At 47.4% G+C, this 27,748-nt stretch overlaps 4 protein-coding genes, 4 non-coding genes and 2 pseudogenes across 8 annotated transcripts; all 10 read right to left on the bottom strand.

The window, feature by feature from the left end:
• Positions 1–2,552: 2,552 nt before the first annotated feature.
• Positions 2,553–4,371, bottom strand: LOC120648881 (WEB family protein At5g16730, chloroplastic-like). Its single transcript, XM_039925520.1, has one exon. It carries the CDS (start codon positions 3,979–3,981, stop codon positions 2,686–2,688), a length of 1,296 nt encoding a protein of 431 aa, XP_039781454.1. The 5' UTR covers positions 3,982–4,371; the 3' UTR covers positions 2,553–2,685.
• A 2,158-nt stretch (positions 4,372–6,529) lies between these two features.
• On the bottom strand, positions 6,530–12,310 carry LOC120647040 (annotated as a pseudogene).
• Positions 12,311–14,568: 2,258 nt separating this feature from the next.
• On the bottom strand, positions 14,569–14,759 carry LOC120653085. The gene has a single exon (XR_005666771.1). It is a non-coding gene; the product is annotated as a small nucleolar RNA Z112 (small nucleolar RNA).
• A 311-nt stretch (positions 14,760–15,070) lies between these two features.
• On the bottom strand, positions 15,071–15,169 carry LOC120653115. Its single transcript, XR_005666798.1, has one exon. It is a non-coding gene; the product is annotated as a small nucleolar RNA R30/Z108 (small nucleolar RNA).
• Positions 15,170–15,235: 66 nt separating this feature from the next.
• Positions 15,236–15,345, bottom strand: LOC120653089. Its single transcript, XR_005666775.1, has one exon. It is a non-coding gene; the product is annotated as a small nucleolar RNA Z107/R87 (small nucleolar RNA).
• Positions 15,346–15,430: 85 nt separating this feature from the next.
• Positions 15,431–15,513, bottom strand: LOC120653092. Its single transcript, XR_005666778.1, has one exon. It is a non-coding gene; the product is annotated as a small nucleolar RNA snoR20a (small nucleolar RNA).
• A 55-nt stretch (positions 15,514–15,568) lies between these two features.
• Positions 15,569–15,664, bottom strand: LOC120653053 (annotated as a pseudogene).
• Positions 15,665–16,394: 730 nt separating this feature from the next.
• LOC120648879 (alcohol dehydrogenase-like 2) lies at positions 16,395–19,058 on the bottom strand. The gene is made up of 9 exons (XM_039925519.1): positions 18,847–19,058; positions 18,584–18,720; positions 18,406–18,449; positions 17,946–18,271; positions 17,756–17,838; positions 17,431–17,506; positions 17,242–17,309; positions 16,990–17,088; positions 16,395–16,896 (listed from the first exon to the last, which is right to left on the bottom strand). Exons 1-9 carry the CDS (start codon positions 18,881–18,883, stop codon positions 16,618–16,620), a joined length of 1,149 nt encoding a protein of 382 aa, XP_039781453.1. The 5' UTR covers positions 18,884–19,058; the 3' UTR covers positions 16,395–16,617.
• A 1,334-nt stretch (positions 19,059–20,392) lies between these two features.
• On the bottom strand, positions 20,393–22,837 carry LOC120648238 (alcohol dehydrogenase-like 5). Its single transcript, XM_039924971.1, has 7 exons — positions 22,801–22,837; positions 21,769–22,221; positions 21,601–21,683; positions 21,409–21,484; positions 21,242–21,306; positions 21,046–21,141; positions 20,393–20,901 (listed from the first exon to the last, which is right to left on the bottom strand). The coding sequence occupies exons 1-7, from the start codon at positions 22,835–22,837 to the stop codon at positions 20,623–20,625; spliced, it is 1,089 nt and encodes a 362-aa protein (XP_039780905.1). The 3' UTR covers positions 20,393–20,622.
• Positions 22,838–23,367: 530 nt separating this feature from the next.
• Positions 23,368–25,741, bottom strand: LOC120647039 (alcohol dehydrogenase-like 2). Its single transcript, XM_039923644.1, has 10 exons — positions 25,496–25,741; positions 25,312–25,452; positions 25,148–25,191; positions 24,724–25,049; positions 24,563–24,645; positions 24,396–24,471; positions 24,229–24,293; positions 23,991–24,086; positions 23,739–23,900; positions 23,368–23,651 (listed from the first exon to the last, which is right to left on the bottom strand). The coding sequence occupies exons 1-10, from the start codon at positions 25,526–25,528 to the stop codon at positions 23,535–23,537; spliced, it is 1,143 nt and encodes a 380-aa protein (XP_039779578.1). The 5' UTR covers positions 25,529–25,741; the 3' UTR covers positions 23,368–23,534.
• Positions 25,742–27,748: the final 2,007 nt, after the last annotated feature.

Here is a 27,748-nt window from a genome sequence, read left to right as displayed (position 1 = left end):
GGCTCAATTCACCAACTGGCTAAACAAAACAAGCTACACAAGCTAACAAAGATATGAAACTAAGCAGGGTAGAGCTAAGCTATGATCTCTAAGGTCAAGCATATGAAATATTGTATGAAGGTAAGTGCTTGAAAAGAGAGAGAGTCCAAGAGACAACCGGATTTTTTCCCGTGGTGTCGATGTGTTGGCACACACCCCTAATCCACGTTGTGACACTCACTAAGAGTCTTGTCACCTCCCATGTCACCGAGACTTGGGCGCTCACTAAGAGTCTCTGTTCACCATCCCGGCGTGGTGGAGCTCAAGTCACGTACAATCTTCTTCTCCGGGCTCCCACAATTCTTGGCAAGCTCCGCGAGAAACACCTCGATCACCAAGATCGCCTAGGTGATGCCAATCACCAAGAGTAACAAGCTAGGGCCTTCACTTGAGCAAGAACCGATCACCAAGAACGGATGCACACAAGCTTCTCTCTACTCAAGTCCTTAATCTTGCTTCTTGATTGATTGGATGAACAAGTATGTGAAATATGAAGCTCAAGGTGGCTCTTGACTATAGTATGAGTGTTTGGATGTTGCCTAGTGTCAAGAGTGGCAAAATGACCCATTGGAGGGGTATATATAGGCAGCTCACACGAATAGAGCTGTTGGAGAAAAGCTGCCAGAAAACTGTGTAGCGCCGGTTAATCCGACGTACCTCCAATAGTCAGCGTCGGTTTAACCGATGAATGTAAACTGCCCCTTCTGAAAACTAGCCGTTACAACTTGTGCAGATTAACCGACGTATCATCGGTTTAACCGGTGAGTGTAGTTGTCTTCTGATCAACTGAAAAACCAAGTCTCTGGACAACTGCACCGACGTTAACTCAAAACCATCGTCGGTTTAACCGGTGAGTACAACTTCAGAAATTCCTGGAAAAACCATCTCACTGGTTAATTGCACCGACGTCTTAATTCAAACATCGTCGGTTTAACCGGTGTATAGAACCTTGAAACACCCTGGAAAAACCAACTTTGGACTAATGCACCGACGTTCAATTCAAACGCGTCGGTTTAACCGGTGTATTGACTTGTCCAGACTCTGCTGACTTCGTTTAACCGACGTATAGAAAATTGGAGTCGTCGGTTAAACCGGTGTATAGAATTTTTCCTGATTTTGCCTTTTCTGATTTGAGTCTTGAATGAAATCCAAATATTCTTGAGATATAAGTTGAGAACCACTTATTTGAACTTCTGAAAACCTGAGTGACCATAGTGTGCATCCATTTTTGATTGATCATGTCCATGCTCAAGTTACTTGGTCTTAACCCCTCTTAATAGTGCGATAACTACAAAACTATAAAACCTATACTAACCTAAGTGTCCTTCTCAACCTTATGACACTTAGGACTAGAAAGATCCTTAGTCTTGACATATAATTGAGTTGAATACCGAAATCGCCTTTTTGAATAACGAAATTGAGAGGCCTCTTTTGACATATGACCAAATGAGCGATAATGATCTATTAAGCTGCACAAACTCATTAGTCACAATAATGATTGTCATTAATCACCGAAACATACCTTGAGGCAGGGGAACGACTGCGCGGAGCTGCATTCCATCGACGGCGGGGCGGCCCTGCTCGGAGCGGCGGCCCTTTCTCTGCTTCGAGCTCGAGCTCGTGGCCAACGTGCCCCTCCTTCCACCCCCTTCCTGGCGAGCTTGACGCCATGGCGGAGCAGCTGCGGCTGGCCGGAGGCGCCATGGCGGAGCAGCTGCGGCTGGCCGGAGGCGCGGAGCCTGTGGCGGTTGGGGACGGCTGCGAGAAGGACGATGGGGCCCGCGCACAGCAGTTTTGCGTCTCTGTCGTACGCGCGCTGTATATCCAGTGCGGGAAGCCGTCCGGGACGATGGCGGACAGCTTGCCGTCCCCCACTGCGGGTTTTTTTCCCGCTATAGCGGTACTGGAGAACGGGGTTCCGAACCGCTTAGCGTGCCCACTGCGGGCAGCCTTAGCCGTCACGGCCAGCTCGAGTGCAAACTGGTCGATTCTCTACGAGCGAAAGCGATCTCCGGTCAGGTCCAGGGGAACCGCAGGGCTCGTCCGCGTAGAACGGTGCCGGTGGCTGGCTATTTGGGGTGGGGGGCGGTCGCCGGCCGGCGGGATCGAGGAGGCGGATCGAGTCAGCGCGTAGCCGTTCCGGGAAGCCGGGACGCGGGCTGCGCGCCACCGACGGTCGCGGGCTGGGCGGAAGCCGGCCGACCAGGCGGTAACAAAGGGAAGAGTCCGTGGGCCGGAGCCGTGCTGCTTATGTTGGGGGTGGTAGGCCTACGCTGACCGGATCTGAATGAGCCCAGCATGAGGAAACACGGGCCGATAGTCAGTAAGCTGCTAAAGGGCCCAAAAACAGTTTGTTCAGCAGTAAGCAGAGCCCATGGGCTGGGGCCTGTGGGTCCAGTTCTGTTCCGCCTAGCCGACGACCTTCAATTTCGTTCAAGCTGGAGCACACAAAACTTTCATCGCTCATCCGAGCTCTATCAACTGCACACTCTCGACAAGTTGACACGGCATTTTGTAGTATACACTGGTCAATTTCGAGATGTCACAAGTATACAGTTATGTACTAGTAATAATATACACCAAACAGAATCCAAGAGCAAATTACCCCAACCCCCCCATGATTTCCAGCGGCCGGCCGGCTAGTAGCTATTTGTTGGTGAAGCTCTTCCACCGGAACAAGCTACCGACCTTGCGCAGCACCACCCGCCGCCGCCCGGGCAGCCTCGGCATGCCCGCGAACACGCCCAGGTCGCCGCTCTTCTGCTCGTCCATCGAGCCGAAGATATCGTACGCCGACCCCTCGAAGGTCTCCGACATCCGCCGCGGCCGCGTGACCCCCGCCGGCGGCCTGATCTTCGAGTCCGACGGGTACTTCTCCAGCCCCGGCGGTCCCACCCGCACGCGCGGCGACGGGCTCTCCTCGGGCTCCGGCTTCCCGGCAGCGGCGGCGGTGGGGCTCGCCGCCGTCGCCACGAGCATGCTCTGCAGCTCCTTGACGCTGTCCCGCGCCGCGGCCTCGCTGATGCGGAGGCACTCCAGCTCCTGCTTGGTGCGCTTCACGGCGGTGTCCTTGTCGCCGACCATGGCCCTGAGCACCGCGTTCTCGCCCCTCGCCTCCTCCAGCGCCTCCCTGGCCACCTTGGTGTCCCGGACGGCCTGCTTCAGGATGTCCCGCAGCTTGGCCACCTCCGCGCGCCACGACCGCTGCGACTCGAGGAGCCGCGCGTTCTCGCGCCGCGCCTCGGCGAGCTCCGCCTCCGTCGACTTCATGCACGCCGTGAACCCGGCCTCCTTGCCCCGCCACGCCGCGAACGACTCCTCGGCCTCGCCGCGGAGCCGCGCCACCTCGTCCGACACCGCCTGGAGCCTCTCGTCCTTGCGCTTCCCCGACATGTGCAGCCGGTCCGCCTCCAGCCGCCCCATCTCCGCCTCGTGCTGCGCGCGCGCCAGCTGCTGCTTCGTCGTGTGCAGCTCCGCGTTCACCTCCTTGAGCGCCATCACGAACTCCTCCATGGCCTTCTTGCTCTTCTCCTCCGCCGCCAGCGCCACCCGGAGCTCGCCGTGGACGCGCTGCAGGTCGCGGTCGTGCCGGCTCCTCGGCGTCGACACGGGGGTAGTCCGGGCGCCGGCCTCCAGCCTCCGGACGGCATCCTGCTGCGCCGCGATCTCGAGCTTGGCTTCCTCGAGCGATATCTTGGTGAGCTCGAGCTGCTTCGTCTGCAGCGCCAGCGAGTCGAGCATCCGCTTCTCGGATTCCCGCGACGCCTTGAGCTCCGCCTCCAGCGTCTCTATCGTAGTGCGGTCGGTGGCCGAGGCCAGCGCCTTCCACTCGTCGGTCACCTCCAGGACGCGGTGCGCGCGGTCCCGCTCGTCGCGCACCTTGCGCAGCTCCCCCCGGAGCTGGACGACCTGGTGCTCCACGTCCGGCCGGACTTGCTGCATCTCGATGCCGCCGCCGGATTAAACGTACGGCTTGATCTTGAAATGCGGCACGGCGGTCGGAGCGGAATCGGGGACCCTGGAGGCTCGGCGATTGGAAATGCGCTAAAATTTGAGGCATGCGGAGGAAGCAGAGGATAAAAGGGGGGCGTCGCGTGCATGGGTTTCCAGCTAAATTTGTGGCGATGAATGGGAGTCTAAATTTGGAGGGAATGACAAGTTTGTCTGAAGTTCTGAACTGGTGGCTCCAGCTATTTTTTGGACATATCAGCACTCCTCTATATTTGGTTAATTTGAAGCAATTGAGTTTCACATGTTTATTATCCCACCTATGTGTACATAACTAGGAAGGCCATCCGCGTATTTGCGCAGCTAGATGTTACCATCTCTAATATTATATTTTAAATTATTTAATTAATTATGTTTATTATTTGTGCAGCTAAGCATAAATATATTTAAGGTTACACTTTTTTAATCGGCTTTCATAAAACAATTTTTTTGTTGACGAAAATCAAGATCTATTAAAGCTATTTTGAGGATCAATAATTTTATTTTATTTTCATACTCCTTCTAGGTTTGAATTGGATACCATTTTAAGATAGTTCTAAGTTTGTTGTTGTATACGTTGATTAATTAAAAAAATATTTAGTTTCACTAAAGTGTAAATTTTTAATAGTACTCAAAGTTGTGTTTTGAGGATCACGATAATGGCAAACAGACTATTATTCATTTGGAGGTAGTATTATTTTTTATATAAGAAATTTATTAAGTATTTTTTAGGTTTATGTCTTACAGTTAATGTTGTAGCGTAATGTTTTTATTTATTTAATTCGGATTCTAAGTCAATGATTTGCGGCAGCTTCTTGGCGTCTTCCTAGTAGTCACCTGCTGGTGCTGCTGCTTCTTGGTTGCTGTTATCTTGGTTGCTCAAGGAGAGAGACAAAAAGGAGAGGTTTACTCTCTTGTTCCCAGCTTAATTCGTAGAATTAATAGAGCGTGTGAATCCTATTCACTCCAACCATTCATTTCTTCGTTGTTGCCCCTAATCCAATAATAGTTTCTCCGCACTCCACACTCCACTCCTCCGCGTCGTCCACTCCATATCCGCGCTGGCTTATGGTCTTTCCTATTTCTCATTTTCCTATTCTTTTTTTCTTTTTTTTTCTCATCCCCTTATGTTTCCAATGAAATAAGAATTTAGTGCACCTATTTTGTTCCTCTCTTAGCATTGGGTACTCATTTAATCAATTCAAATATGCGGCAACTGATTTGACTAAGGCAGTGAGATAAACAATGGTTGACATAAGGTTGTTTATGGTTTCTTCAGCACCATTTATTAGTTTCAACATGACTTTTGACTGAAATGTTAGTAAATAGAACACATATTAACTTTGTCTGTACATGTTTTGATAGTATGCTAAAAATAATATTACAATTGTTCAACTAAAATGATAGTATTTCTCAGTAAATTGTGAGGCTACAACTTTTCTACTTTTTTCTAGCGTGGTGCTATAGTGTGCAAATATTTTTTTGAAGTTTGTCTGAATTTTTTTTATTAATGTTTATGCTTGTAGAAAAAATGAATTAAAAATTATGATAGTAATTTTTAATAATCTCCTAGCTTAGTCAATGTTAGTTGTTTGGAGTCTCATTACTATGTTACATATTGGATAAGTTTTTTTATAATGGCATGGTGGGCTATATTTAGTCAAACACTGTGGTATTTTGGGCTGATTTTTATCGTAATGGCAGTGGTGGGTAATTTCAATTTCTCTTATTTTCTCCGATTAACGTTGAAATTTTTAGGTCTTGAGATCGAACGTGGAGTCTCCGTTTGTTGGCCAAATAATATGATATCTCAGTATACTGTGAGGCTACACCTTTTCTACTTTTTTCAGCGTGGTGCTATGGTGTGCAAATATATTTCTGAAGCTTGTCCAGAAATTTTTTTTATCAATGTTTATGCCTGTAGAAAAAATGAATTAAAAATTATGATCATAATTTTTAAGAATCTCCTAGTGTACCCAACGCTAGTTGTTTGGAGTCTCGTTACTATGTTAAATATTGAATTAATTTCTTTATAATGGCGTGGTGGGCTATATTTAGTTAGACATAGGGGTATTTCGGGTTGATTTTTATCATAATAACAGTGATTGGATTAATTTCTTTATAATAGCGTGGTGGGCTATATTTAGTCAGACACAAGGGTATTTGGGTCGATTTTTATCATAATGTCTGGTGCACTATATTTAGTCAGACACAGAGGTATTTCGGGTCGATTTTTCTCATAATGGCTGTGGTGGATAATTTTAATTTCTCTTATTTTCTCCGATTAATGTGGGAATTTCTAGGTCTTGAGAGCGAACGTGGAGGCTACGTTTGTTGGCCAAATAATAAGATAATAGATAAAGCCTTGGTCAGCATTGTGTCATCATGATTTTCTGACTATTTAATTTGTTACTTACGTATTTGACACACACACAAAAAATCAATGATGTGAAAATTATTCCATTTGCCAGTTTTCCTTTGCCTGTTAGTAAACTAGAAAACATTAGAGTTTCGACGTAGCCTCTTCAAAAAATTTATAACTGTTTATGATCAGGATACAAATAGAACCATAACTTCTGAAAGCAGTAAAAAGAAATATGGCACTGTCGAGAAATCAAGTTTTACAGGTGGCATGCAGGTACAGAATTGAAGACAACAATGCACGAGATTTCTTTTGGCTGCTGCAAGCCAATTTATTTCCAGTGAAACGAGGAGCAAGGATATCACAGGGCAGCTTCGGATGCAAATTCGGTTGCTGCATCACTTGTCCATCCATATGGTGCACCTAACACTCTTCCCTTGAATCAGCAGGTCAAAAGCCTTATGAACTTGTCCAGCTCCAGCTCCTGTATTACAGACAGAAGATGAATGGATCAAGATCTCAGAAATCCATGCCTACAGTCCTAGACTTGAATGGTAAAATAAAGTGACACTCTGATTGGTATGTCTGAAGCTGACCTTGTTCAGGTACTTATCGGCGAAGATAGGAATGTCCTGCTTAGGCTTCACCCCTCCGAACATGGACCCGATGACAGATTTCCCGTGGAGGATCTGCAGAGAAGATATGGAGAGAGGGGCACCGTGCATTTCCACTCCAAGAATTATCGTCTTGCCCCAACCCTGCATAAAATCGGGTGGAGATCAGAACACATGATCGATTCTCGAATAGTAGCGTAGCTGTGGCACCACGAGTGCGCGCGCGTACTTCTCGGGAGCTCAGGAATGCGTCGTTCATCAGCGCCGCCAGCCCGATGCACTCGAAGCAGTAGTCGGCACCACCGTCAGTCATCTCGACTATCACCTGTTGTGCAAAAAAGGGGGCACATGTCAGTGCAGATTGTATGTAAACGTTAACAAAAAAGTATGTGATGTATTCAGAGAACATGAGGTGGTCACCTGGCTGACAGGTTTCTCACCAAGTTCTTTTGGATTGATGAAATGCGTCACACCAAACTTCTTTCCTGCAGGAAGAAACAGCGGGCGAAATGCGTCAGGACTCAGGACTTTCCACTTCAGAACGGCTTGAAATTCAGAACAGTTTCAGGGTATAAGCATAAGGGCTTGCCAAGCTCATGCTTGTCAGGGTTTATATCCACGCCGATTATCTTTGACGCCCCACAAATCCTCGCTCCTTCGGCCACCTTCATGTTAGAAACGCACTTTCAGCAATGCAGTGCCTAAAACTATCGCGAACTGAACTTCGGCCAAAAGCTGAAGTTCAGTAAATGTTGGTCCCAAACTCTGAATGTCTGATATAGAAGTACAGGGGGGGGGGGGGGGGGGGGATAGTGAGCTGAACGTGTCACTTAACCGCCAATCCTACAGCGCCAAGGCCAAAGATAGCGACCGAAGATCCAGGCTCGACTTTCGCCAGCTTCCACGCGGCTCCGACCCCTGCGATTATTTGGGACACCAAGTAAAATCGCTAATGATTCCAAACAGAAACAGCAAACCGAGGAAGGTGTACAAACAAGGATGCCATTCGCTGCACCGACCAGTGGAGGCGCCGCAGCTGAGGAGGCAGGCGAGGGACGGCGGCATGGCGGGGTTGACCTTGACGACGTGGTTGACGTCCACAACGGTGTACTCGCCGAAGCTGGAGACGCCCAGGAAGTGGTGGAGCGGGCGGCCCTGGGCGTCGCTGAACCGGGTGGTGCCGTCGCGCGGCATCCCCGGGCGCACCGCGAACCGGTACCTGGAGCACATGTTGCTCCGCGGCGACCGGCAGTCCACGCACTCGCTGCACTGCCCCAGAAACGTCGGCACCACGGCGTCGCCGGCGGCGAACTCCTCCGCATGTTCCCCGACGCTCTCCACCACCCTGCCCAGGTCCGGCACGCATGCCCCTGCCCCGTGAGTTCATCTTGGTACAGAGACCATTAGTTTTTTTTTTCATTTTGAAACTTAGCAGGAGCGCTGCTTAATCATTTAAGAGGGAGATAGCAAAAATGAGGATCAGGTCACTACCAGTGTTGGATTTTTTTGTTGTCAAAAAGCCGAAAATTAAGAAAATAAGAAAAACGAGAAAATGGATAAGAACACCATGAAATCTCCATTTCGCGTTCTAATTGCAGGCGCAACCGTACATGTGGTTGCAGCCCCAGGTCGTCCAATGCCATAATAAATAGTGGGTCCGGCCTTTGGAGTCTTAGTCTAACTTAACCCAAACTCTAGCCACCCCCACTACAGCTGCTTGATCTCTGGTGCTAGAGCCACCTGAAGGCCACTGCCAACCCTCCATCAGCATCTCTGGACAGTGCTAGTGGTGACCTGAAGGGCTGGGGTACCCGCGACGACATTTGACCATGTCTGGAACCACTACGACAACAACTATGGACGCGCCTACGTAGCAGTCGTCCCCAACCAAAATGGCTGGACCTCCTTCTGGTAAGGCTTCACTCGCTGCTGGTCTAGATCAATACCATTTATTCACATTTTGGGTTGTACTCATGTTTTTGGGTGCTAGATCCAGGATATGTTGGGAACTAAGTCAAGTTTTATCCTACAACCAGCACTATTTCCTTCGATACCTCTCCACCTATACTCTGAGTTGACAACTTGATCGATATAGTCCAACAGATTACTCATACCCCATATCCAAAATATACTCTCTTTCCATCACCGATAACTACTTTTGTACTTTTGGTAATGGTTGTTGGAGCAGACTATCAAAATTCAATCATCAAGAATAGGGTAGAGAAAAAAAATTCCGGTCATTTAGTGAGAGGGAGATATGTTTTGGTGATTATCAAAAACTTAAAATAACAGGGATTGGATTGGTAATCTGTTGGAGCATCTCCAATCATCAAACATCAATTTTTAGATATTGGGAAGAGGTCGGGATGAGTAATCGGTTGGAGATTCTCTAGCCAACTCAACTGCCGTATGAGATCTTTACAAATTTACACTGGAAACCTACTCTTCATTACTATAAATGGAGATAGTGAAAGTTCAGCACGAATCTCTTTTTTTTCCTGACCTACTCCCTGTACCCGACCTGAATGGATGAGACCATCTCACCACTGTGCCCAATATCACCGTTCCCCGTGCCCCAAGACATGTACAATGGTATAGACGGTTGTCGTCTATATGTGTTTAGAGTACCGTACGCAGACAGCTAAATAGACAAGTTATACAGTGGGTTGTCTATTTAATTATCTACAAACTGTTTAATGAATGTATATATCCACGATCTAGCCTAAATAAAATCTTTATATGCACTTTCGTTGCTTCTTTGAAATAATTGAGATCAATAAAAAAACAAAAATGGTTGAATCATAAAATAGTCAGGGGTTATATTGTACTATGAAAAATATCTCCGGTCTCTCATCTCTCGATTCCTCTCGATCTCTCATCTCTCCTGCTTGCGTTGACCTGCAGCTTGCCCCATCGCCGGCGGTCCGGCGACCCAAAGCCCCACGGTCACCTCCGTCCTCCGGTGGGCCAAAGAGCAGGATGGCGACAAGCGCCCTGTAGTAGGCGCAGAGCAGCGCCCTGCCGCGCTGAGGAACATGGCGCCGGCCGCCGGGCACCCGGCGGAGCGCGAACAGCAGCGCCGCGACGGTCTATGTGGCCTGCTTGATGGACGGACGGACGGACGAGCTGCCGGAGAGCGGAGAAAGGTACGTATTCTTCCTTGCCGCCGCGCTCTTCGTGCCATTGACGGAATTGAGCGCCAAATCGAAGGAGCCCGCACCGGATCGAACGCCACCGTCGCCGAGTCGCAGCGTGCTGTACAACGGGCGACGAGCTGTCTGTATGTACTGGGAGCACGAGCCGGAGACGACGGCACCATCCGGTTCGACATTTAATTAGCCTCGCTAATCGGAATAAACCACATATAGATGATATATTAATGACCATTGTACATGCCCTAAATTGCCGAAACGTGAACGGTACTTGCACAGATGTCATTTTCTGACCACTTAATTTATCGGGACCCCTTTGACTACCGCATGATGCAGACTTCCTACAGGTCAATTCGTGAGATCCACTGTTCACACATCAAAATTCATTTCCATAATTTTTTTCTTTTTTATTTCTGATCAAGCTATTTTCTTTAATACTCCCGGTTGATCAGAAATTCTGCTGGCAGAAATACGGCCCGTAAGAAATACGTTGTTGCTGGCTGAAATACGGCAATTAGGGGTGGTAATGGACCATAGCCCTAATGGTCTCTTCACAGCCCAACAAGGTTTTTAAATTTTTTAGCTCAAAATTGTATAAAATTAAAGTCCGACCCTTTTAGACACAGCCTTTAGATATTCTAGTTCAAAATATTGGACTTTTTACCACCCCTAACGGCAATACTCCGAGTTAATCAAGAGGAGCACCTAGACTCACAGTTGACAACTTGACATACGGCAACAACGTATTTCTGCTGGCCCTTGATTAACTAAGGCAAGGCCAACTCTCAACTGCCCTATGTGATCTTTACAAATTTAAACTTGGAAACCTACTCTTCATTATAAATCGAGATACTGAAAGTTCAGCACGAACCAGGGGCAAGAGGAAGTCAACTTTGAACATCGAGGGTTTCCCTAAACCGGAAGCTTCACATTTTTTTCTAAAGAATGGCAAGAGTTTTATCCAAGTTTTATTAGAAGGAAAAAGAGTTAGAAAAACAACTGCATACAAACCGACCGCACCACGACCACAAGCTAACAACAAATAGGAAGCTTCACATTAGTTAACCCCCCCACCTAGGCGGCCGGTTCCTCTGCAGTACTGCAGAGGGACTCGGTGCCACTGTCCTGTGGACCCCATGATGCAAGAGGCCACAGGTTAGTGGGAGAGTCTCCCTACAGTACTGCAGAGGAGACTCATCCCGACCTAGTACTCCATGTACCCAACAGCAAGCTCTTCGCCAAAAATTGGCGAAAAGTGAACGGCACCTGCACAAATGTCATTTTCTGATCACTTAGTTTATCGGAACCCCTCTGACGATCGCATGATGTAGACAGTCAATTCATGAGCTCCACAGTTTGCGCATCAAAATTCATTTCCATAAAAAAAATATCTTTATTTTTTTATCAACGTCAGCAACAAAGACAACGAAGGAAGAAGACGACACCCATGTGGCATCAAAATATCACTCCGCGCCTGCAAGTTGTGCTAGAATCGACTGCCCCGATGGTTGGTAATTCCACTTCGCGTGTGCAGGTTTTTTTCAACTAATGCGATGGAATTCGAGTCGAGTGAGAACGAAAGCCCGGAGCACAGTGGAGAGCACTCACCCGAAAGCTTCGTGGCCAAATATTCTGGGGAAAATGCCGGGGAAATCCTGGAGGATCACAAGTACGCAGACGAACACTTGTGAGGAGGTGATGAGGGCGCCGGCTGCCGGCAGTGAACGAAACGGACAAAGAGCAGGCCAAACCTTCATGCGCCAGAAGGTGAGGTCACTGTGGCAGAGCGAGGTGCAGACGATCCTTATCCGGACCTCGTACGCCTTGGGCGGGTCGACGACGATCTCCTCGACGGCCAGCGGCTCCCCGGCGGCCCTGCACACGGCCGCTGCGCGGAGAAAAACCGGTCAGAGGCGTAGAGCTGCGACGCGAGAGACCCACGGAGAGGATCGAAATCGACGCGGCAGGGCCCGAGATAGGATCCGGCTGCTGCGTACCTTTGCATCGGATGGGTTGGGGGCCCTGCTGGTTCTCCATGTTCGAAGGGCTCGCCGCGCGCGGGTGGTAGGCTGGAACTATTAAGAGAGATCCCAGAGCTGAGAGGAGGCAGAAACGGCTGGCCGGAGCTTTGTCCTTTATATGCAGTGCCAGCAGTAGACGTCTTCAATTCTCCATTACTTTTTTCTTTCTTTCTCCTACTATACTATAGGGACGGCGTTGACAGTGTTCTCCCTGTTTGAACGAAACCTGCCTGCTACGGCTCTGTTCTCACAAAAAAATTCTACTCTACCTATCACGTCGAATGTTCGAGCCTTAATACAGTTGAAAAAATAACTAATTATACAATTTTACTAGTTAATACGAGATAAATTTTTTGAGCCTAACTAGTCCATGAATGAACATTATTTATCAAGTAATAATAAAATATATTATAGTACCAAAACCAAAAAAATTTCACCAACTAAACAGCGCGGACTACGAGCTCCAGCCTCCAACAGGGCAGGAATTTAAATCCACAACTTATCGGCCAACTGGGCCTCCGGCACCCGGCCGCACTTTTTTATGTTATTCGCCCAAATTATAGTATCGTTGTGGGCTTGTGGCCCATCAAAGGCAGGCAGGTCCGAGACATCTTCCTATTTACTAGAATTGGTCGCGGCGTTGCCGGCCAGTGTTTGGACTATATTTTCAGATTTTCAGACTGCTCTCATCATTTCTAATCTTTTATCTTTACTGATTGCATGATTTTCTGATAGTGCAACTTTAGGTGTTACAACCATGCTTGGTATATTTAAGAGTATTCAAAAAACATGATTCTCCACAGTGCCATCATTTAGAGTAGACCTGATTCAGAAATCTTAACCATATGTATGGAGTAGATCAAATGATTGAAATAGAGAAATGTTATATTTGTGATAGGATTCATTGCATGAAAAAAATATTAATACCATATACGAACATGGGACAGAGAAATCAAGCTTTGTAAAGTAATTTCAATTATAGAAATATCTCCTGAATGCTTGTATCTGGACAAGTATGTCCAAGATATATCTTGGTGACATACGTCCAATATAAATAAGATAAAATGGCATGATCTACATATTATCAATCTGAAACATATGATTGACCATTTTTATTTTTATGACATATTCTACTTACATCCATTACCCATCAAGTTCATTGGTGGGGTACAATTGCAAGAAGGTAGATTCTGAATAAGTCTCTGAACGTCCACTGAAAAGAGCATATCTTCATAATAGGGTCTGCAATATCTGACATTGCAGGTTAACAACCAGAAAGTCCAAACATTTTGTCAGAGCAAAGCATTTGAATTAGCAGCTTAGGAAGAAAAATACAATGATCTTCGTTGAGATATTGGAAATTAACTTCAACAGTGATGATGCACCTGTTCAAATGTGATAACACTAACAGGAATAGATATGTAAGCCGTGAAAGTACCTCCAGGAAAGTTGTTCAATAGCACTTATGGTCCATGGGAAGTTTAATTCACACTTTTATGTGTTACCTTCTCATGATCGCAAGTATCCCAACCTGAATGAAAATGAAACAGATAGAAATCAAAATAATACAGCTAGTTACAGTACTTGGTTATTCTGGTAGAGGTCATGATTTCAAGTTCCACCTCACACAGCTACTGCTCCTGTCCTCCAAAGTTGACAGTAGAATTATATGAATTGTGAACTAATTTAAGAACACATTGCGAAGTGCATTTGAGCTATGTATTATGAATTTATGATTGTTGGAGGCCCAACTTGTGAAAATTGCACGAAAAGCAAAGACAATGAGGTCTGTTACCACATCAAGAACTCTTCTCCTATATATAGAAGAACTTGAGCTTCAGCCATCGATCTCATGGCATCACCTTACACAAAATTGTACAGCGATTTGATTGCCGCCAATATATCAAATTGAACATAATCATATATTATCAATGGGAGACATGAGAAGTATGCTAATACCAGGATATGTCTGAAACACACATTAGTTTAATCTGCGTCAAAAGTTAAATTCATGTCTGAGAATTTTTACCTTAGGCAAGGATACTAACCTTCTTTCATCAGTGAGATTTCCTTGTCAGCTGCATATATGGACAATTGCATTCTTGCTTCTCAGCATGTTCAGAATCTGTCATGTGTATTTTCAGTTGTGACTAATTTGAAGTCCGAACTGTATTTAAAAAGATGGATTATACATGTCAAAGCACCATGCAACAAATCTTGTGCCATTATTTAACTACGGTACAGATAGAGACAAAGCTGTTGACAACACACGCTCTTCGGCGCAACTCAGAAAAAACTTGCGCTAGGATAGTTAAATTGTAATATATAGAAAAGTGGAATAATGGTAGGCACAATGCACAAAGCTACAATAACATAACAGATAGTATCATACAATCCCTCAAGAGACCCAATTTAAATCACACCACATCTGAATCAAACATCTGCATATGAGAACTCCACCCCAGACCAAACCACAAAGGTTATGGTTTCAGTATGGACACCTGCAGATGAGAGAAGCAGCTGCTGGATAACAGTGTCAAACGGCACTTCCTGTCGGTAGGTCTTGACCTAGCATTACAGAAACAAGGAAAACATATGAGCTAGCATTACAGAAACATATAACTAAAATACCATGATCTAATCTAAATAATGGTTAAGCCTGAGGAAGACCAAGCACTTGTCAAAGTAAATGATATGCAGTTGTAGGAATGTTAAATGGCATCTTATAAAATTGCTTACACTGGTTAAAAGAAACTGTGAAAAGAGATTTCAAACAGCAATAACAAACTGAGTCATAGCATCATTTGAAAAGAATTGACTGCTTCACTCACGCCGCAGAAGCCTCAAATCAAACAAGTTACTTCAAAACAATAATACATTGGATGTGATATCTAGTTACTCAGTGGCGGCAATAGGTTTATTGGTTCGATTCTGCTAGCAAGCATCCTCAATGTCTTCAGAAGAGGGACCTTGTTTGTCCTTATCACAACAAACCCCTCCATCCAAAACAAACAACATAAATCTAATCTGGCAAATAAACTGAATATAAGAGAGATTTCAGATGGCTCAGTTTAGCGGGATAATCGGCATACAGATCAATCTCAATTTTCAGAGATAGACATGTGATTTAGTCTGTTGAGCTTGAATATTTCCAAGTCATCACAGCCATCTGATTCAAATTTCCATCTAACCACAAAAGCAACAATAAAAGTACCAACAAGCAAATGTGCAGCAAAGTACATGCATGATTATTCAACCTCAGATCGTCCTAGTTCATGAAAATATCAACAGATCAGGCAAATATTTACCTATTCTGCAAGCATCAGGTCATCAAAGGCCAAGGTCCACTAAAAGAATAATAATAACATAAAGACAGGAATGAAAGACAAAACAAAACGTGTCAGATTGAAGTATTATCAGCACCACTTTGGAAGGAATCAGATAGGGATAACTGTACGTATTTTACTTGTGTTATCATCATTCACGCATCAAATTAAATCATCGAGCACATGGCATGCATGGTTCATGAATGAGGCATGCTCGACTGCACATGGAGCTCCGCCGCGGCCGCCGCCCGCCGGGTCTGCAGTATTCACCGCCGCCGGATCCGCCTGTGCCGCGCCCGTCCCACTGCGGATTCGCCACCTACGGCCGCCGCCGCCCGCGAACAGGGCTGCCGCCAACTGCACATGGAGCTCCGCCGCGCCCGCCGCCTGCGGCCGCAGCATCCGCCGCCGCCGGATCAGCCTGGGCCGCGCACGTCCCACAGCGGATCCGCCACCTGCGGCCGCCGCCGCCCGCGAATGGGGCCGCCAAGCACCGGCCACCGCCAAGTGCGTATAGGGAGGGAGGCGCCGGGACGTCGCGGCCAGCCGAAGGCGAGAGGCGGGGCGGAGCTGGAGGCGAGAGGCGAAGGGCAGAGGCCGGCGGGCTCTCGAGGCGACGGCAGCGATGTTGAGGAGGAGGAAGGGAAGAGGAAGAGGGAAAAGGAGAGAGGACTGCGGTATGATTTCGTAAGAGACTGAGGGCTTTTTGAAAAATGACTGGGATTTGCCCGATCTGGACCATCTGCCTGGCCGATCCGACGGCCGGGAACGGCCGGCGATGTGGCACGCTGACATCGCACCTTTTGGTGCATGAATCGTAGTATAGAGATTTATTGCCGTCCTACAACTGAAACGAAACGATACTGCTACAAGACCGGAGGAAAGGTAAACAATTATAAACACAAACAGTTCTTTTATTATTTTCAAAAGAAAAATGAATTGTAGCTCTCACAATACAAGTCCTTTAGAATTCCCCTAGTCGAACAGAAAATAATCTTTAGAATGGCACACCAGCAATAGTTGCGAAATTAAACTCTGCCACAATTTTTTTTCTCTCGGACCGTTCTTCTTCGTAGTTACACAAATCAACAACGGCGATGGCCCCCAGGCACTAGGTCACTTGTCCATCCATACGATGCACCTGAGGCACTTCCCCTGCAGGAGCAGGTCGAAGGCGGTGTTGATCTCTCGCAGGCCCACCTCATGCGTGGCCAGCCCGTCCAGCTCCAGCTCCTTGTTCATGCACTTGTCGGCGAGGATCGGGATGTGGATCTTGGGCTTGAGCCCGCCCAAGGACGACCCCATGATGCTCTTGCCGTACAGGAGGTCCTGCGCCGGCAACCGCACCTCTTCCTTGTCATCTCCCATGCCCAGGACGATCGTCTTGCCGTTCCCCTGCCAACACCATCATGCCCAAGCTATAAATAATCAGCATTTTCTCAAACAGATTACATGCATGGATGTGTAATCTGTTTGACGGCGACGCACCTTCTTGGTGCTTTTGAACGCTTCGGTCATGACCGAGGGCACGCCGATGCACTCGAAGCTGCAGTCGACGCCGCGGCCGCCGGTCATCTCCCAGATTACCTGAAGTATGACCAAGCAACAGGTGGGTAAAGATTGTGTGTGTGTGTGTGTGATGATGATGATGATGATGATGATGTATTTTAGGGCACATGAGTGTATAGTAGGTAACTGGACTGCTTGGGATGGATGACGTTGGGTTTATGCTTTGCTTACCCCACTGACGGACTTGTTCTTGTCCAGCTGTGCTGGGTTAACAAAGTCTGTGACGCCGAACGCTTTCCCTGCGGTAGATAGCAGCAGAGCACACTTTTCTTCAGATTCTAATAATAATAATCTAATGCAAGAAGAAGAGGTCTCTTTCGCGTGGCATGCTATTAAAAATGGGAGAGATCAGCAGCTTGCCAAATTTCTCCTTGTCAGGGTTCAAGTCAACGCCGATTATCTTGGACGCTCCACACATTTTCGCACCTTGTGCGACCTGAAAAAAAAAGTTGGATTTCACAAGTTCAGACCAGACCTAGTACCGTTTTATAAGCATAAGCTGCTGGTAGGTAAAATTGACAAGAATGGAGAGCTGGTTCAGCGGGGGTTTTTTTCCCCATGAATACGCAGAAGAGCTACGTATCTTTATATTAAGAATGAGAAATATCGCAAATACAAGCTTACGGCGGCTTATTATAAGATAATAAGAACAACGTGACACATACACACTGTGTGCTTAGCTTACCGCCAGTCCGACTGATCCCAATCCAAAGATGGCAACTGACGAGCCAGGTTTCAGCATGGCCTCTTTCCACGCTGCTCCTACCCCTGCATTGTTGTAACGACCTTAGTGATGAGCTTGATTAATTACTCTCCTTCAGAGGGAGTGGAGAACACCAGGCAGCTGTAAATGTAAGCTCGGTTCGCAGGCTCACCGGTGGCGCCGCCGCAGCTGATGAGGCAGCCGAGCTTGGGCGGCAGGGCGGGGTCGACCTTGGCGAGCTGGCTCATGTCGATGACGGTGTACTCGCTGAAGGTGGACACGGCGAGGAGGTCGTGCAGCGGGTTCCCCTGCGCGTCCCAGAACCTGCCGGTGCCGTCGCGCCGCATCCCGGGGCCCAGGATGGTCGGCACGGCTTCGCAGCGGTTGCTGTCCTCGGACAAGCAGCTGCTGCAGTGATCGCACTGGCCCACGATCGTCGGCAGCACCGCGTCGCCGGCGGCGAAGCCCTTCACGTGCTCACCGACGCTCTCCACCACCCTGCAAATAAATTGTTCGCCGGCGCGCGGGTGGGAGGCGCGGCGCCGTACGCCGTCAGCAACCGGTAGATCTGTGTGCCGTGGAAGAGAATAATGTCCGGCGTATACTAGCTAAAAATGAAGGAACGCACGTACCCGTAGGCCTCGTGGCCTAAGATTCTCGGGAACACTGGTGACACCTACGAACGAGGTGAAGATCAGGTTGTCAGGTCGATAGGCTAGTTAATTTGCAGAGTAGTAATAAACTGCTCCATCTCGCAAAAAAAAAAAAAAAACTGCTCCTACGTATGGGGCAGTCCCTTTGATTACGCACCTTGCCTTGCCAGAAGCTGATGTCGGTGTGGCAGAGCGAGGTGCAGATGATCTTGACGCGGACCTCGTACGCTTTCGGCGGATCGACGACGATCTCCTCGATGGCGAGCGGCTCGCCGGCGCCTCTGCAGACCGCCGCTGCTTGTCGCCGTCAATGGTTAGAGATCGATTATTTGCCTCAACGTAGTGAACCAATGTACGAACATACATCACATCCATGGCGAGAGGTACCAAGTTGAAGCAGCAGCAGGAGTGGTACCGTACCTTTGCAACGGATAGGCTTGGGGCTCTGGTCCTCCATGGCGATGGCGAGCTGATGGTGACCCAGGAGAGGGTAGGTGGCAGCTCAAGAGAGAACTCCGACGACCAACGGAGTCAGGAGCGGCGAGCAATATAATCGGGAGAGAAAGTAACGGCCATACATATACACCGGGGACGGTGAGGCCGGCTGGCATTCTCGCTCCTGAAGCCAAACAAAATTCTCGCCATGTGCAGCCAGAAGTAAGCCGCTGGTGGTTGACTTGTGCGCCCGCGCGTGATTCGCTGGAGGAGAGTGTGCCGCTATGAGTTGAACACATGTTCTTGACTACGACAAATTAAGCTGGAGGAGCTCAAGTCAAACAATCAGTACCATGTTCGGAGTAATATAGTAACGAAACAGTTGAGCATCTGTTATATTATTTTTCTGCAATTTTGCAGAGCAATGCTGGCGAAAGCTAAGTGCACCACAATCTCTCTCTTCTGCAATCCTTGAAACTCTTATGCATGCCTTTACAGTGGAGATTTATTATTCTCATGACCTGGAACATGTGGAACACAAGGAATGATCACATGTTTCAGCGAAGGGGGTTCAATCAGCTGCTTTTAAGTACTAGTCTATTAACCCGTGCTCCCTCACGAGCTAATTAGAATTAATATAAAAATAAAATTTATAGCTAATAATTATAATTATCGATCTCACATCCTCTTACATCTATTAAATATTCTAACGCATGCTCTAAAATACATATTTATCATTATCTAGTATAGATTTCATTTTGCCTCACACCTCAATGTATGTTTGTTATATATTTAGTTGAATCATTTGTTTGTGAATTGTTATTCTTATCTCTTCCATCATACATGAATATATGGTGACAATATCATAGGTAGTATTTTAGCTTAGGTACAAATTCACCAACTACTTTGTTCACACCATTCGGTATATAAATACTATATTAATAATGATAGAAATAGTAACTTAGAATTTTATGTTGGTGCACTTTAATATTTGTTATAATTATATAATTTAGAATCAGATTTAGGGGTTAATTTAACTTTTAATAATGACATAATTTGATAATCTATATGCAAATTTATGGGGTTATTTGCATTATTTTTATAATGATATAGGTGGATAATTTACACGGAGATTGTGGGATTATTTTTATAATGATACAGGCAAGAGAGGTCATGATGAGCTTGAAGAAGACTGTCGAGATCAGCATGAACGCCATTAAAATCTGATGTACCTAATCTTTCTTTATATGCCTCCCAAAGAAGGTTTGCTTTGCTCTGATGATCAAAGTGAAGAGTTCCTGACTCATCTTCTAGGAATGTAATAGTGTTTCTATTGTGCTTGATCGTCGCATTTGCAATGTTCTAGTTTTAACACCTTTCAGTATTTGAAATTAGTACTAAAATAAGGTATTCAGTTAGAAGGGATGGATGGGTGAATCTCAAACTTCAACTGCAATTTCTCTCAAACCGCGAGTCCGATTTTTTATTCTGTTAAATTTGAACTGTTGTGTTTAGAATAAATGCAAGATAATAAGATCCAATGCACATACGTTCTACTTCTCCCCAAGCTGCTCTTACATTTGCAAAGAATTGCAGCTCTCTTGATACGCGTCCACTAGAAAATAAAACTTCCCTTCTCCAAGAAAAAACGACCTTTACAACGGCACATCATCAATGCATGCAAACTGAAACAAGGTAACATTTTTTTTATTCTGCCGCTCCACCGTTCTTTTCAGAGCCACAATTTAACGACGACGGTGGTCATTTGTCCATCCATATGATGCACCGCAAGCTCTTCCCCTGCAGGAGCAGGTCGAAGGCTGTGTTGATCTCCCGGAGGCCTACTTCGTGCGTGACCAGCCCGTCCAGCTCCAGCTCCTTGCTCATGCATTTCTCGGCGAGGATCGGGATGTCGGTCTTGGGCTTGATCCCGCCCAAGGCCGATCCCATGACACACTTGCCGAACAGGAGCTCCAGGGCCGGCACACACAACAGATCGGTTTGGTTCCCCAGACCCAGGATGATCGTCTTGCCATTGCCCTGCCGACACCAAAGACAATTTTTTTTTGAAGACACCAAGGACAATTAGCTCCGTCAGTTTCCGTAACCAGAAGAAAAAACCAGAGAGCCCCGGCGGAGTCCCGGCCCAGGTCAAAATTAGCATGGATATTGATGGAAACGCACCGTCTTGGTGCTTCTGAACGCATCGGTCATGACCGAGGGCACACCGACGCACTCGAAGCTGTAATCGACGCCGCCGCCTGTCATCCCGCCGATAACCTGCAATTGTACAGGGAAGTAGGGAACGGAAACGCCAACAGGTGATGAGTCACGAAACCTACAGGGTTCATGTACATGGTGAGGTTGGATCTAAGCTTACCTCACTGACGGAGGTCCTGTCTATTTGTGTTGGATTAACGAAATCCGTCACGCCGAAAGCTTTCCCTGTGATAGAATAGAATAGAAGCAGCAATTTGTTTTCCTTCAGATTTGGAGAGGGAAAATTTAAAAAAAACACATGCTATTGCAAATGGAAAATTGACTTGCCAACTTTCTCCTTTTCAGGGTTCAGATCAACACCGATAATCTTTGACGCTCCGCACATTTTTGCACCTTGTGCCACCTGAACAATGGCAACTATGTTGGCCTCCACAAGTCATTGTGTGCATGCTGCTAATCAGCTAGTAGCGATCATGGCAATGGTAGCAGAGAAGTTGCAGCCGCGACACACGGACGTACCGCCAATCCGACCGATCCCAGGCCAAAGATTGCAACTGACGAACCAGGTTCCACCTTGGCCAACCTCCACGCAGCTCCCACACCTGATTGAATTGTATACTGATGAATCGGTGGAGAATGTATAGCAGCTGCAATGTAAACTCAGATCGGCTAGCCAGGCAGGCTCACCGGTGCCGGCGGCGCAGCCGAGGAGGCAGGCGATCTTGGGCGGGATGGCGGGGTCGACCTTGACGACCTGGGTCACGTCCACGACGGCGTACTCTCTGAAGCTGGACACGGCGAAGAGGTCGTGCAGCTGGTTCCCCTGCGCGTCCCGGAACCGGGTGGTGCCGTCGCGCCGCATCCCGGGGGCCAAGGTCACCGGCACCGAGGTGCACAGGTTGTTGTGCGCCGACTTGCAGCTGGGGCAGCGGTCGCACTGGCCCAGCAACGTTGGCACCACTGCGTCGCCGGCGGCGAAGCCCTCCACGTGCTCGCCCACGCTCTCCACCACCCTGCATCTCCGCGGCGAAGACGCCGCCGTCGTCAGAGGCCGCTTTGCAGCACACGAGTATTGTATTTCCAATGAACAAATAACAATGGTTCCTCGTGTCCCAAGATTCTCGGAAACGCTGGCGCCACCTACGGATGAGGTGAGGATGAAGATGAAAAAAAGGCACTCGGATTGATCAGTATTCGCACATGAATTAAGGCCTATTTGGTTCCAAATAAGTCACCTACTTATAAGTTAAAAAATAAAAAAATAATTTAATTTGCCAAATAATTTTAACTTATAAATCACCTCAACTTATAAGTTTTAAGCAGCTCTACCCCAACTTAAAACTTATAAGCCTTCTTTTTCCGCGTGGAGCTCACACCTTTTAAGTTACTTAACAACTAAACACTCCTGACTTATAAGTCACTGATTTTAAGTCATCTGACTTGTAAGTAGATGATTTATTTGGAACTAAACAGGGCTTGAACTGCGGCCACTGGGCAGTGAGCACACCATTTTACCTTGCCTTGCCAGAAGGTGATATCAGTGTGGCAGAGCGTGGTGCAGACGATCCTGATGCGGATCTCGTACGCCTGGGCGGATCGACGACGATCTCCTCGATGGCGAGCGGCTCGCCGGCGGCTCTGCACACCGCCGCTGCATGTTGTCGTCCATTGTCAGAAATTACCTGCAACATCCATGGCGAAGGGAACGAGCTGCGATACCTTTGCAGCGGATGGGCTTGGGGCTGTGGTCCTCCATGGCGACGAGCTGAGCTGGAGGAAGCAGAGGACGACCAGGTCCCATATATAGAGATATATATACGTCAGCGTGACGCCCGGAATACGTAGCTTTTATTTATCGCTACCCGCCTAGCCCAGCAAAAATTCTCACCATTTCCGGCCTAAGCCGACGGCGGCGTTTGAAGTTGAATTAAACATGGCCAAATACGTTGAACTTAGAAGCCGTCGTTGGAAAAAGAAAAACTGGCGTAGCCGCCTCCAATGAGTCGACCGGCATGTTGCCGACTACTGCACAGTATTTTCTTAATCATTTTCCAGTTTGTTTCCCAAGCATTTTGCACATTGTTTGTCCAATTGTCCCCTCCTTTTTATTTGCTACAGACCTACAATACGTACTGCCATCGCAATGACAGGACTCGGGGAACTCAGACAGAGACCAAACTGCTGCCCTGCGCCAGGTTCAACTAGCACCCATAACCTCTGGAGTCCGGACCACTTCTCGTCCTAGCACAGATTAAGATTAGCCTGGGGCAGGTGTGACGCTGGCACTTACAGTACCCAATTGCAGCTCTTGAGCTCCACTGCGTTTTTATTTTCCTTCAAAATGACAATGACACAATACACGACCTCGACAACAGCACATCAGTAAGGCATGCAAACTGAAACACACACCAATGTTTTTATTCAGAATCGCAAACTCAGCGGCCGCCGTCACTTCACTTGCCCATCCATATGATGCACCTGAGGCTCTTCCCCTGCAGGAGCAGGTCGAAGGCCTTGTTGATCTCCTGCAGGCCGACTTCATGCGTGACCAGCCCGTCCAGCTCCAACTCCTGCACGCATTTGAACAAACAAACACATCAGTGCGTGCTCCCAAATCAAATGGCAACACTAACACTGTTCATGCTTTTTTCTGCAACCTTGTTGATGCATTTCTGGGCGAGGACCGGGACGTCGGTCTTGGGCTTGAGCCCGCCGAAGTAGGAGCCCATGACGCACTTGCCGGACAGGAGGTCCAGGCACGGCAGCGAGATTGGCTCGTTGTTCTTCTCCAAGCCCAGGATGATCGTCTTGCCCTTGCCCTGACGACACCAACACGGCCTCAGTTGTCAGCTCATTTGCTGCCTCCGAAATGATGTGAGGCATCTGGAGAGATGGGATGAGAATGTTACCGGCTTGGTGCTTGTGAAGGCATCGATCATCACCGACGACACGCCGATGCACTCGAAGCTGTAGTCGGCGCCACCGCCTGTCAGCTTACCTATCTCCTGTATTTATTCAACCAGGGAACACGAACAAGTGACTTTCTGTTCTTTCTGTTATTTTTTTGTTAGATAATGGAATAATAATGAAACTTCCAGTCTTTCTTCTCCGAAGCAATCTGTTTTATGCAGCTCAGCCAATAAATACCTCAGTGACTGAGCTGCTGCCCAACTGCGACGGATTAACAAAGTGCGTCACGCCGAACGATTTCCCTGTGATATGAATACCAAATCTTTTTCTTCAGGTTTGAAATCGGAGAAAAGGATTTCTGCACCGTGCTAAAAAAAATACAGCAGGAAAGAAAGGGGACTTGCCGACTTCCTCTTTGTCAGGGTTCATGTCAACGCCGATAATCTTGGATGCTCCGCACATTTTCGCACCTTGCGCCACCTGTGCAGTGATGATAAGTTTGCCAATCAATCAGCTAGCGGCCATGTGTACGATCCAGCTGAAAGGAGGAAGCATCAGCGCCACGGCTTACCGCTAACCCAACGGACCCCAGCCCAAAGATGGCCACTGATGAGCCTGGTTCCACCTTGGCCACCCTCCATGCAGCTCCCACCCCTGCATCACCATCAGTTTCAGTAGAGTGTTAAGCCCTTTCGGTTTCGGTCAGTTGCTTGTGCTAGGTTCATCACCCACCGGTGCTGGCGCCGCAGCTGAGGAGGCAGGCGAGCTTGGGCGGCACGGCGGGGTCGATCCTGACGACCTGGGTCACGTCCACGACGGTGTACTGGCTGAAGCTGGACACGGCGACCAGGTCGTGGAGGGGGTTCCCCTGGGCGTCCCGGAACCGGGTGGTGCCGTCGCACCGCATCCCGGGGCCGAACACGAAGGGCACCGTGGTGCAGAGGTTGTTGTGCTCGGAAGCGCAGCCCGGGCAGCGGTCGCACTGCCCCATGAACGTCGGCACCACCGTGTCGCCGGCGGCGAAGCCCTCCACATGCTCCCCCACGCTCTCCACAACCCTGCACGAGGCGCAGCCCTATGAGGCGCATCGCTTCGACCCCCATGGAATGGAATGAAGAGAAAAAATTTCTTTCAGGACAAGTTCACATGGACGTACCCGTAGGCTTCGTGGCCTAAGATTCTTGGAAAAGCTGTTGCTGCCTGTGAAGTAGAAATAGGAACAATCACTGAATCAGGTCAAGGACTCAGGGTACGCCTTGATTGAAGCTGCCTGTGACTGCAGAGCTTTTTTGGCGCGGCTACTAGTATAGGAGTACTCGCCTTGCCTCGCCAGAAGGTGATGTCACTGTGGCAGAGCGAGGTGCAGATGATCTTGATGCGGATCTCGTACGCTTTCGGTGGATCGACGACGATCTCCTCGACGATGAGCGGCTCGCCGGCGGCTCTGCACACCGCAGCTGCCGGAGACGTACGTCGTCGATGGTTAGAGATAAAGGGATAATGAGCAGCGGATGGGCTTGGGGCTCTGGTCTTCCATGGAGTGGAGAGTTACGCGCGCTGGAAGAACTGGAGACTTGCTCGAGTGGAGGAGATCCGGCAGCTGATGAAAGAATGAGAACTCGCGAAGTCCAATGCGTTTGTCCTGTCCCTGGTCTCTGTGATTCCGGACACTTCGTGGGTGCTGATCTGGTAACCGTGGTCCGCAGCTCTGTAGCGCGACTGGGATTTGACGTCCGAAAAAGACGGCACATCATTGCTGCCAACTCCATCGTTTCAAACGTGGCTGTGGCGTCCAGAACTTATCCAAGAGCCTCCCTGCTTCAGCTTCACGCACGCAACGCACGGCTGACGGCCCGGAACGTACGTCGAGATCTTTGCCAGCCAGCCGATCGCTAGACGCTACGCTGCTACGGCAGAAGCAGCAGAGCTTCACGTCATGGAGGAAGCCAGGAAGGGGAAGGACGGCCGCCGGCCGGCGACGGTTGGACGGCGGCGCTGGAGCTAGATCGTGCTCCCGAGTCCCGTCAGGCATCAGCTGCTCTGCTCGTTCTGATGTGGATCGACAGTGCTCGGCGGACAGCGGACAGTGGCTAGATCGGCGCGTGCTACGGGCGGCGCGGTCCAGTCCAGCCCGTCAGGCATCAGCTGCTGCCAAATTGGTTGGCCACGCTTGTTTGTCGTGTCAGAAAGAGCTGGGGGCGCTGGGCCTGCGGGTATCTTTTCTGCTGGGTGGTGGTAGGTGGTGGTGTTCGACGTGCTTGCTTAGCGGATGAGAGAGTGGAACTCAGGATCTAAGATACTACTACGGCCGTGTTTAGATGTTTTGTAAAAAAATTTTGCGATGGAATTTTGCTAATTTGAAGTAATAAATGAAGTCTATTTACAAATTTTTTTATATAGATGGGTTGTAAATCGCGAGACGAATCTAATGATGCTAATTAATCCATAATTAATCAATAATTATCGGATGGTTACTGTAGCATTACTATTACAAATCATGGATTAAATAGGCTCATTAGATTCTTCTCGCGATTTACAGCCCATCCATGCAAAAAGTTTTATAAATAGACTTCATTTAGTACTCTATGCATGTGTCGAAACATTCGATGTGACTTTTTTTTTTGCGTTTACGAGTTTATGGGGTGGGAACTAAACAGGGGCTAAGACTATTGTAACCACTAAGTTATGTTCTCTTTCACTTCTATTCATTGATTAGAGCGGGAAAAAGTTTACGATTGCGTTTACGATTGATCCCCGTTTAAGCATTTTCTCTCGGAAAAAGTCTTTTTTGCCTCTTGAACTTTGGGCCGGATCCGCTTTTCCTCCCTGAACTTTGAAACCGGCCGACCAGCCTCCTCGGACTCTCAAAACCGGTCACAGGACCTCCTTGAGCGGGTTTGAGGGCGGTTTTACTATTTTTCTTTTATGTTTATTTTAACTGAATCTCTGAAAAATTATAGTAAATCACAAAAAAACAATAAAATAGAAAATCTAATTTTATTAGACTCCACATGTGTAGATATACGCATTGAACATATTATATGGAATACTTTAGTACAATTTTTTCGCTATATCTTTAGATATATACTTTTCCGTAATTAATTTATAGCTACAGTTTTTATTGTAAAATTATGATGAATTTTTTATGGCGGACTAATCAATATATGATTGAGCTGTAGTAAAAATTTTATAATTATTGGATAATGTTTGACTGATCTATAGATAAATCTATAGAAAAATCTAGACGAATCTATATATAAAGCTAGATAAATCTATAACTTAGTCATACATAATCCAATAATCATAAAATTTTTACTGCAGCTCCATCATATAATGAGTAGCCCACCATAAAAATTTCACAATAATTGGATGATAGAAACTGTAGTTATAAATTAATTATAGAAAAGTATATATCTAAATGTATAGCAAAAAATTTGTGTTAAATTATGCTATATAATATGTTCACTGCATATATCTACTCATATGGAGTCCAATAAAATTAGATTTTCTATTTTATGATTTTTTTTATAATTTACTATAATTTTCAAAGATTCAGTTAAAATAAATATAAAAGAAAAATAGTAAAACCGCCCTCAAACCTGCTCTAGGAGGTCTTGTGACTGGTTTCGGAAGTTCAAGGAGGCCGGTCAGCCGGTTTCAAAGTTCAGGTAGGAAAAGCGGTCTCGGCCCAAAGTTCAGAGAGGCAAAAATGACTTTTTCCTTTTTCTCTCTTATGGGCTGGTCTGGCGCTGGGCTC

Source organism: Panicum virgatum, chromosome 9K (genome assembly GCF_016808335.1).
Source record: "Panicum virgatum strain AP13 chromosome 9K, P.virgatum_v5, whole genome shotgun sequence".
Taxonomy (NCBI): domain Eukaryota; kingdom Viridiplantae; phylum Streptophyta; class Magnoliopsida; order Poales; family Poaceae; genus Panicum; species Panicum virgatum.
Note: the sequence above shows the minus strand (reverse complement) of the source record. Positions and strands in the feature narration are given on the sequence as shown.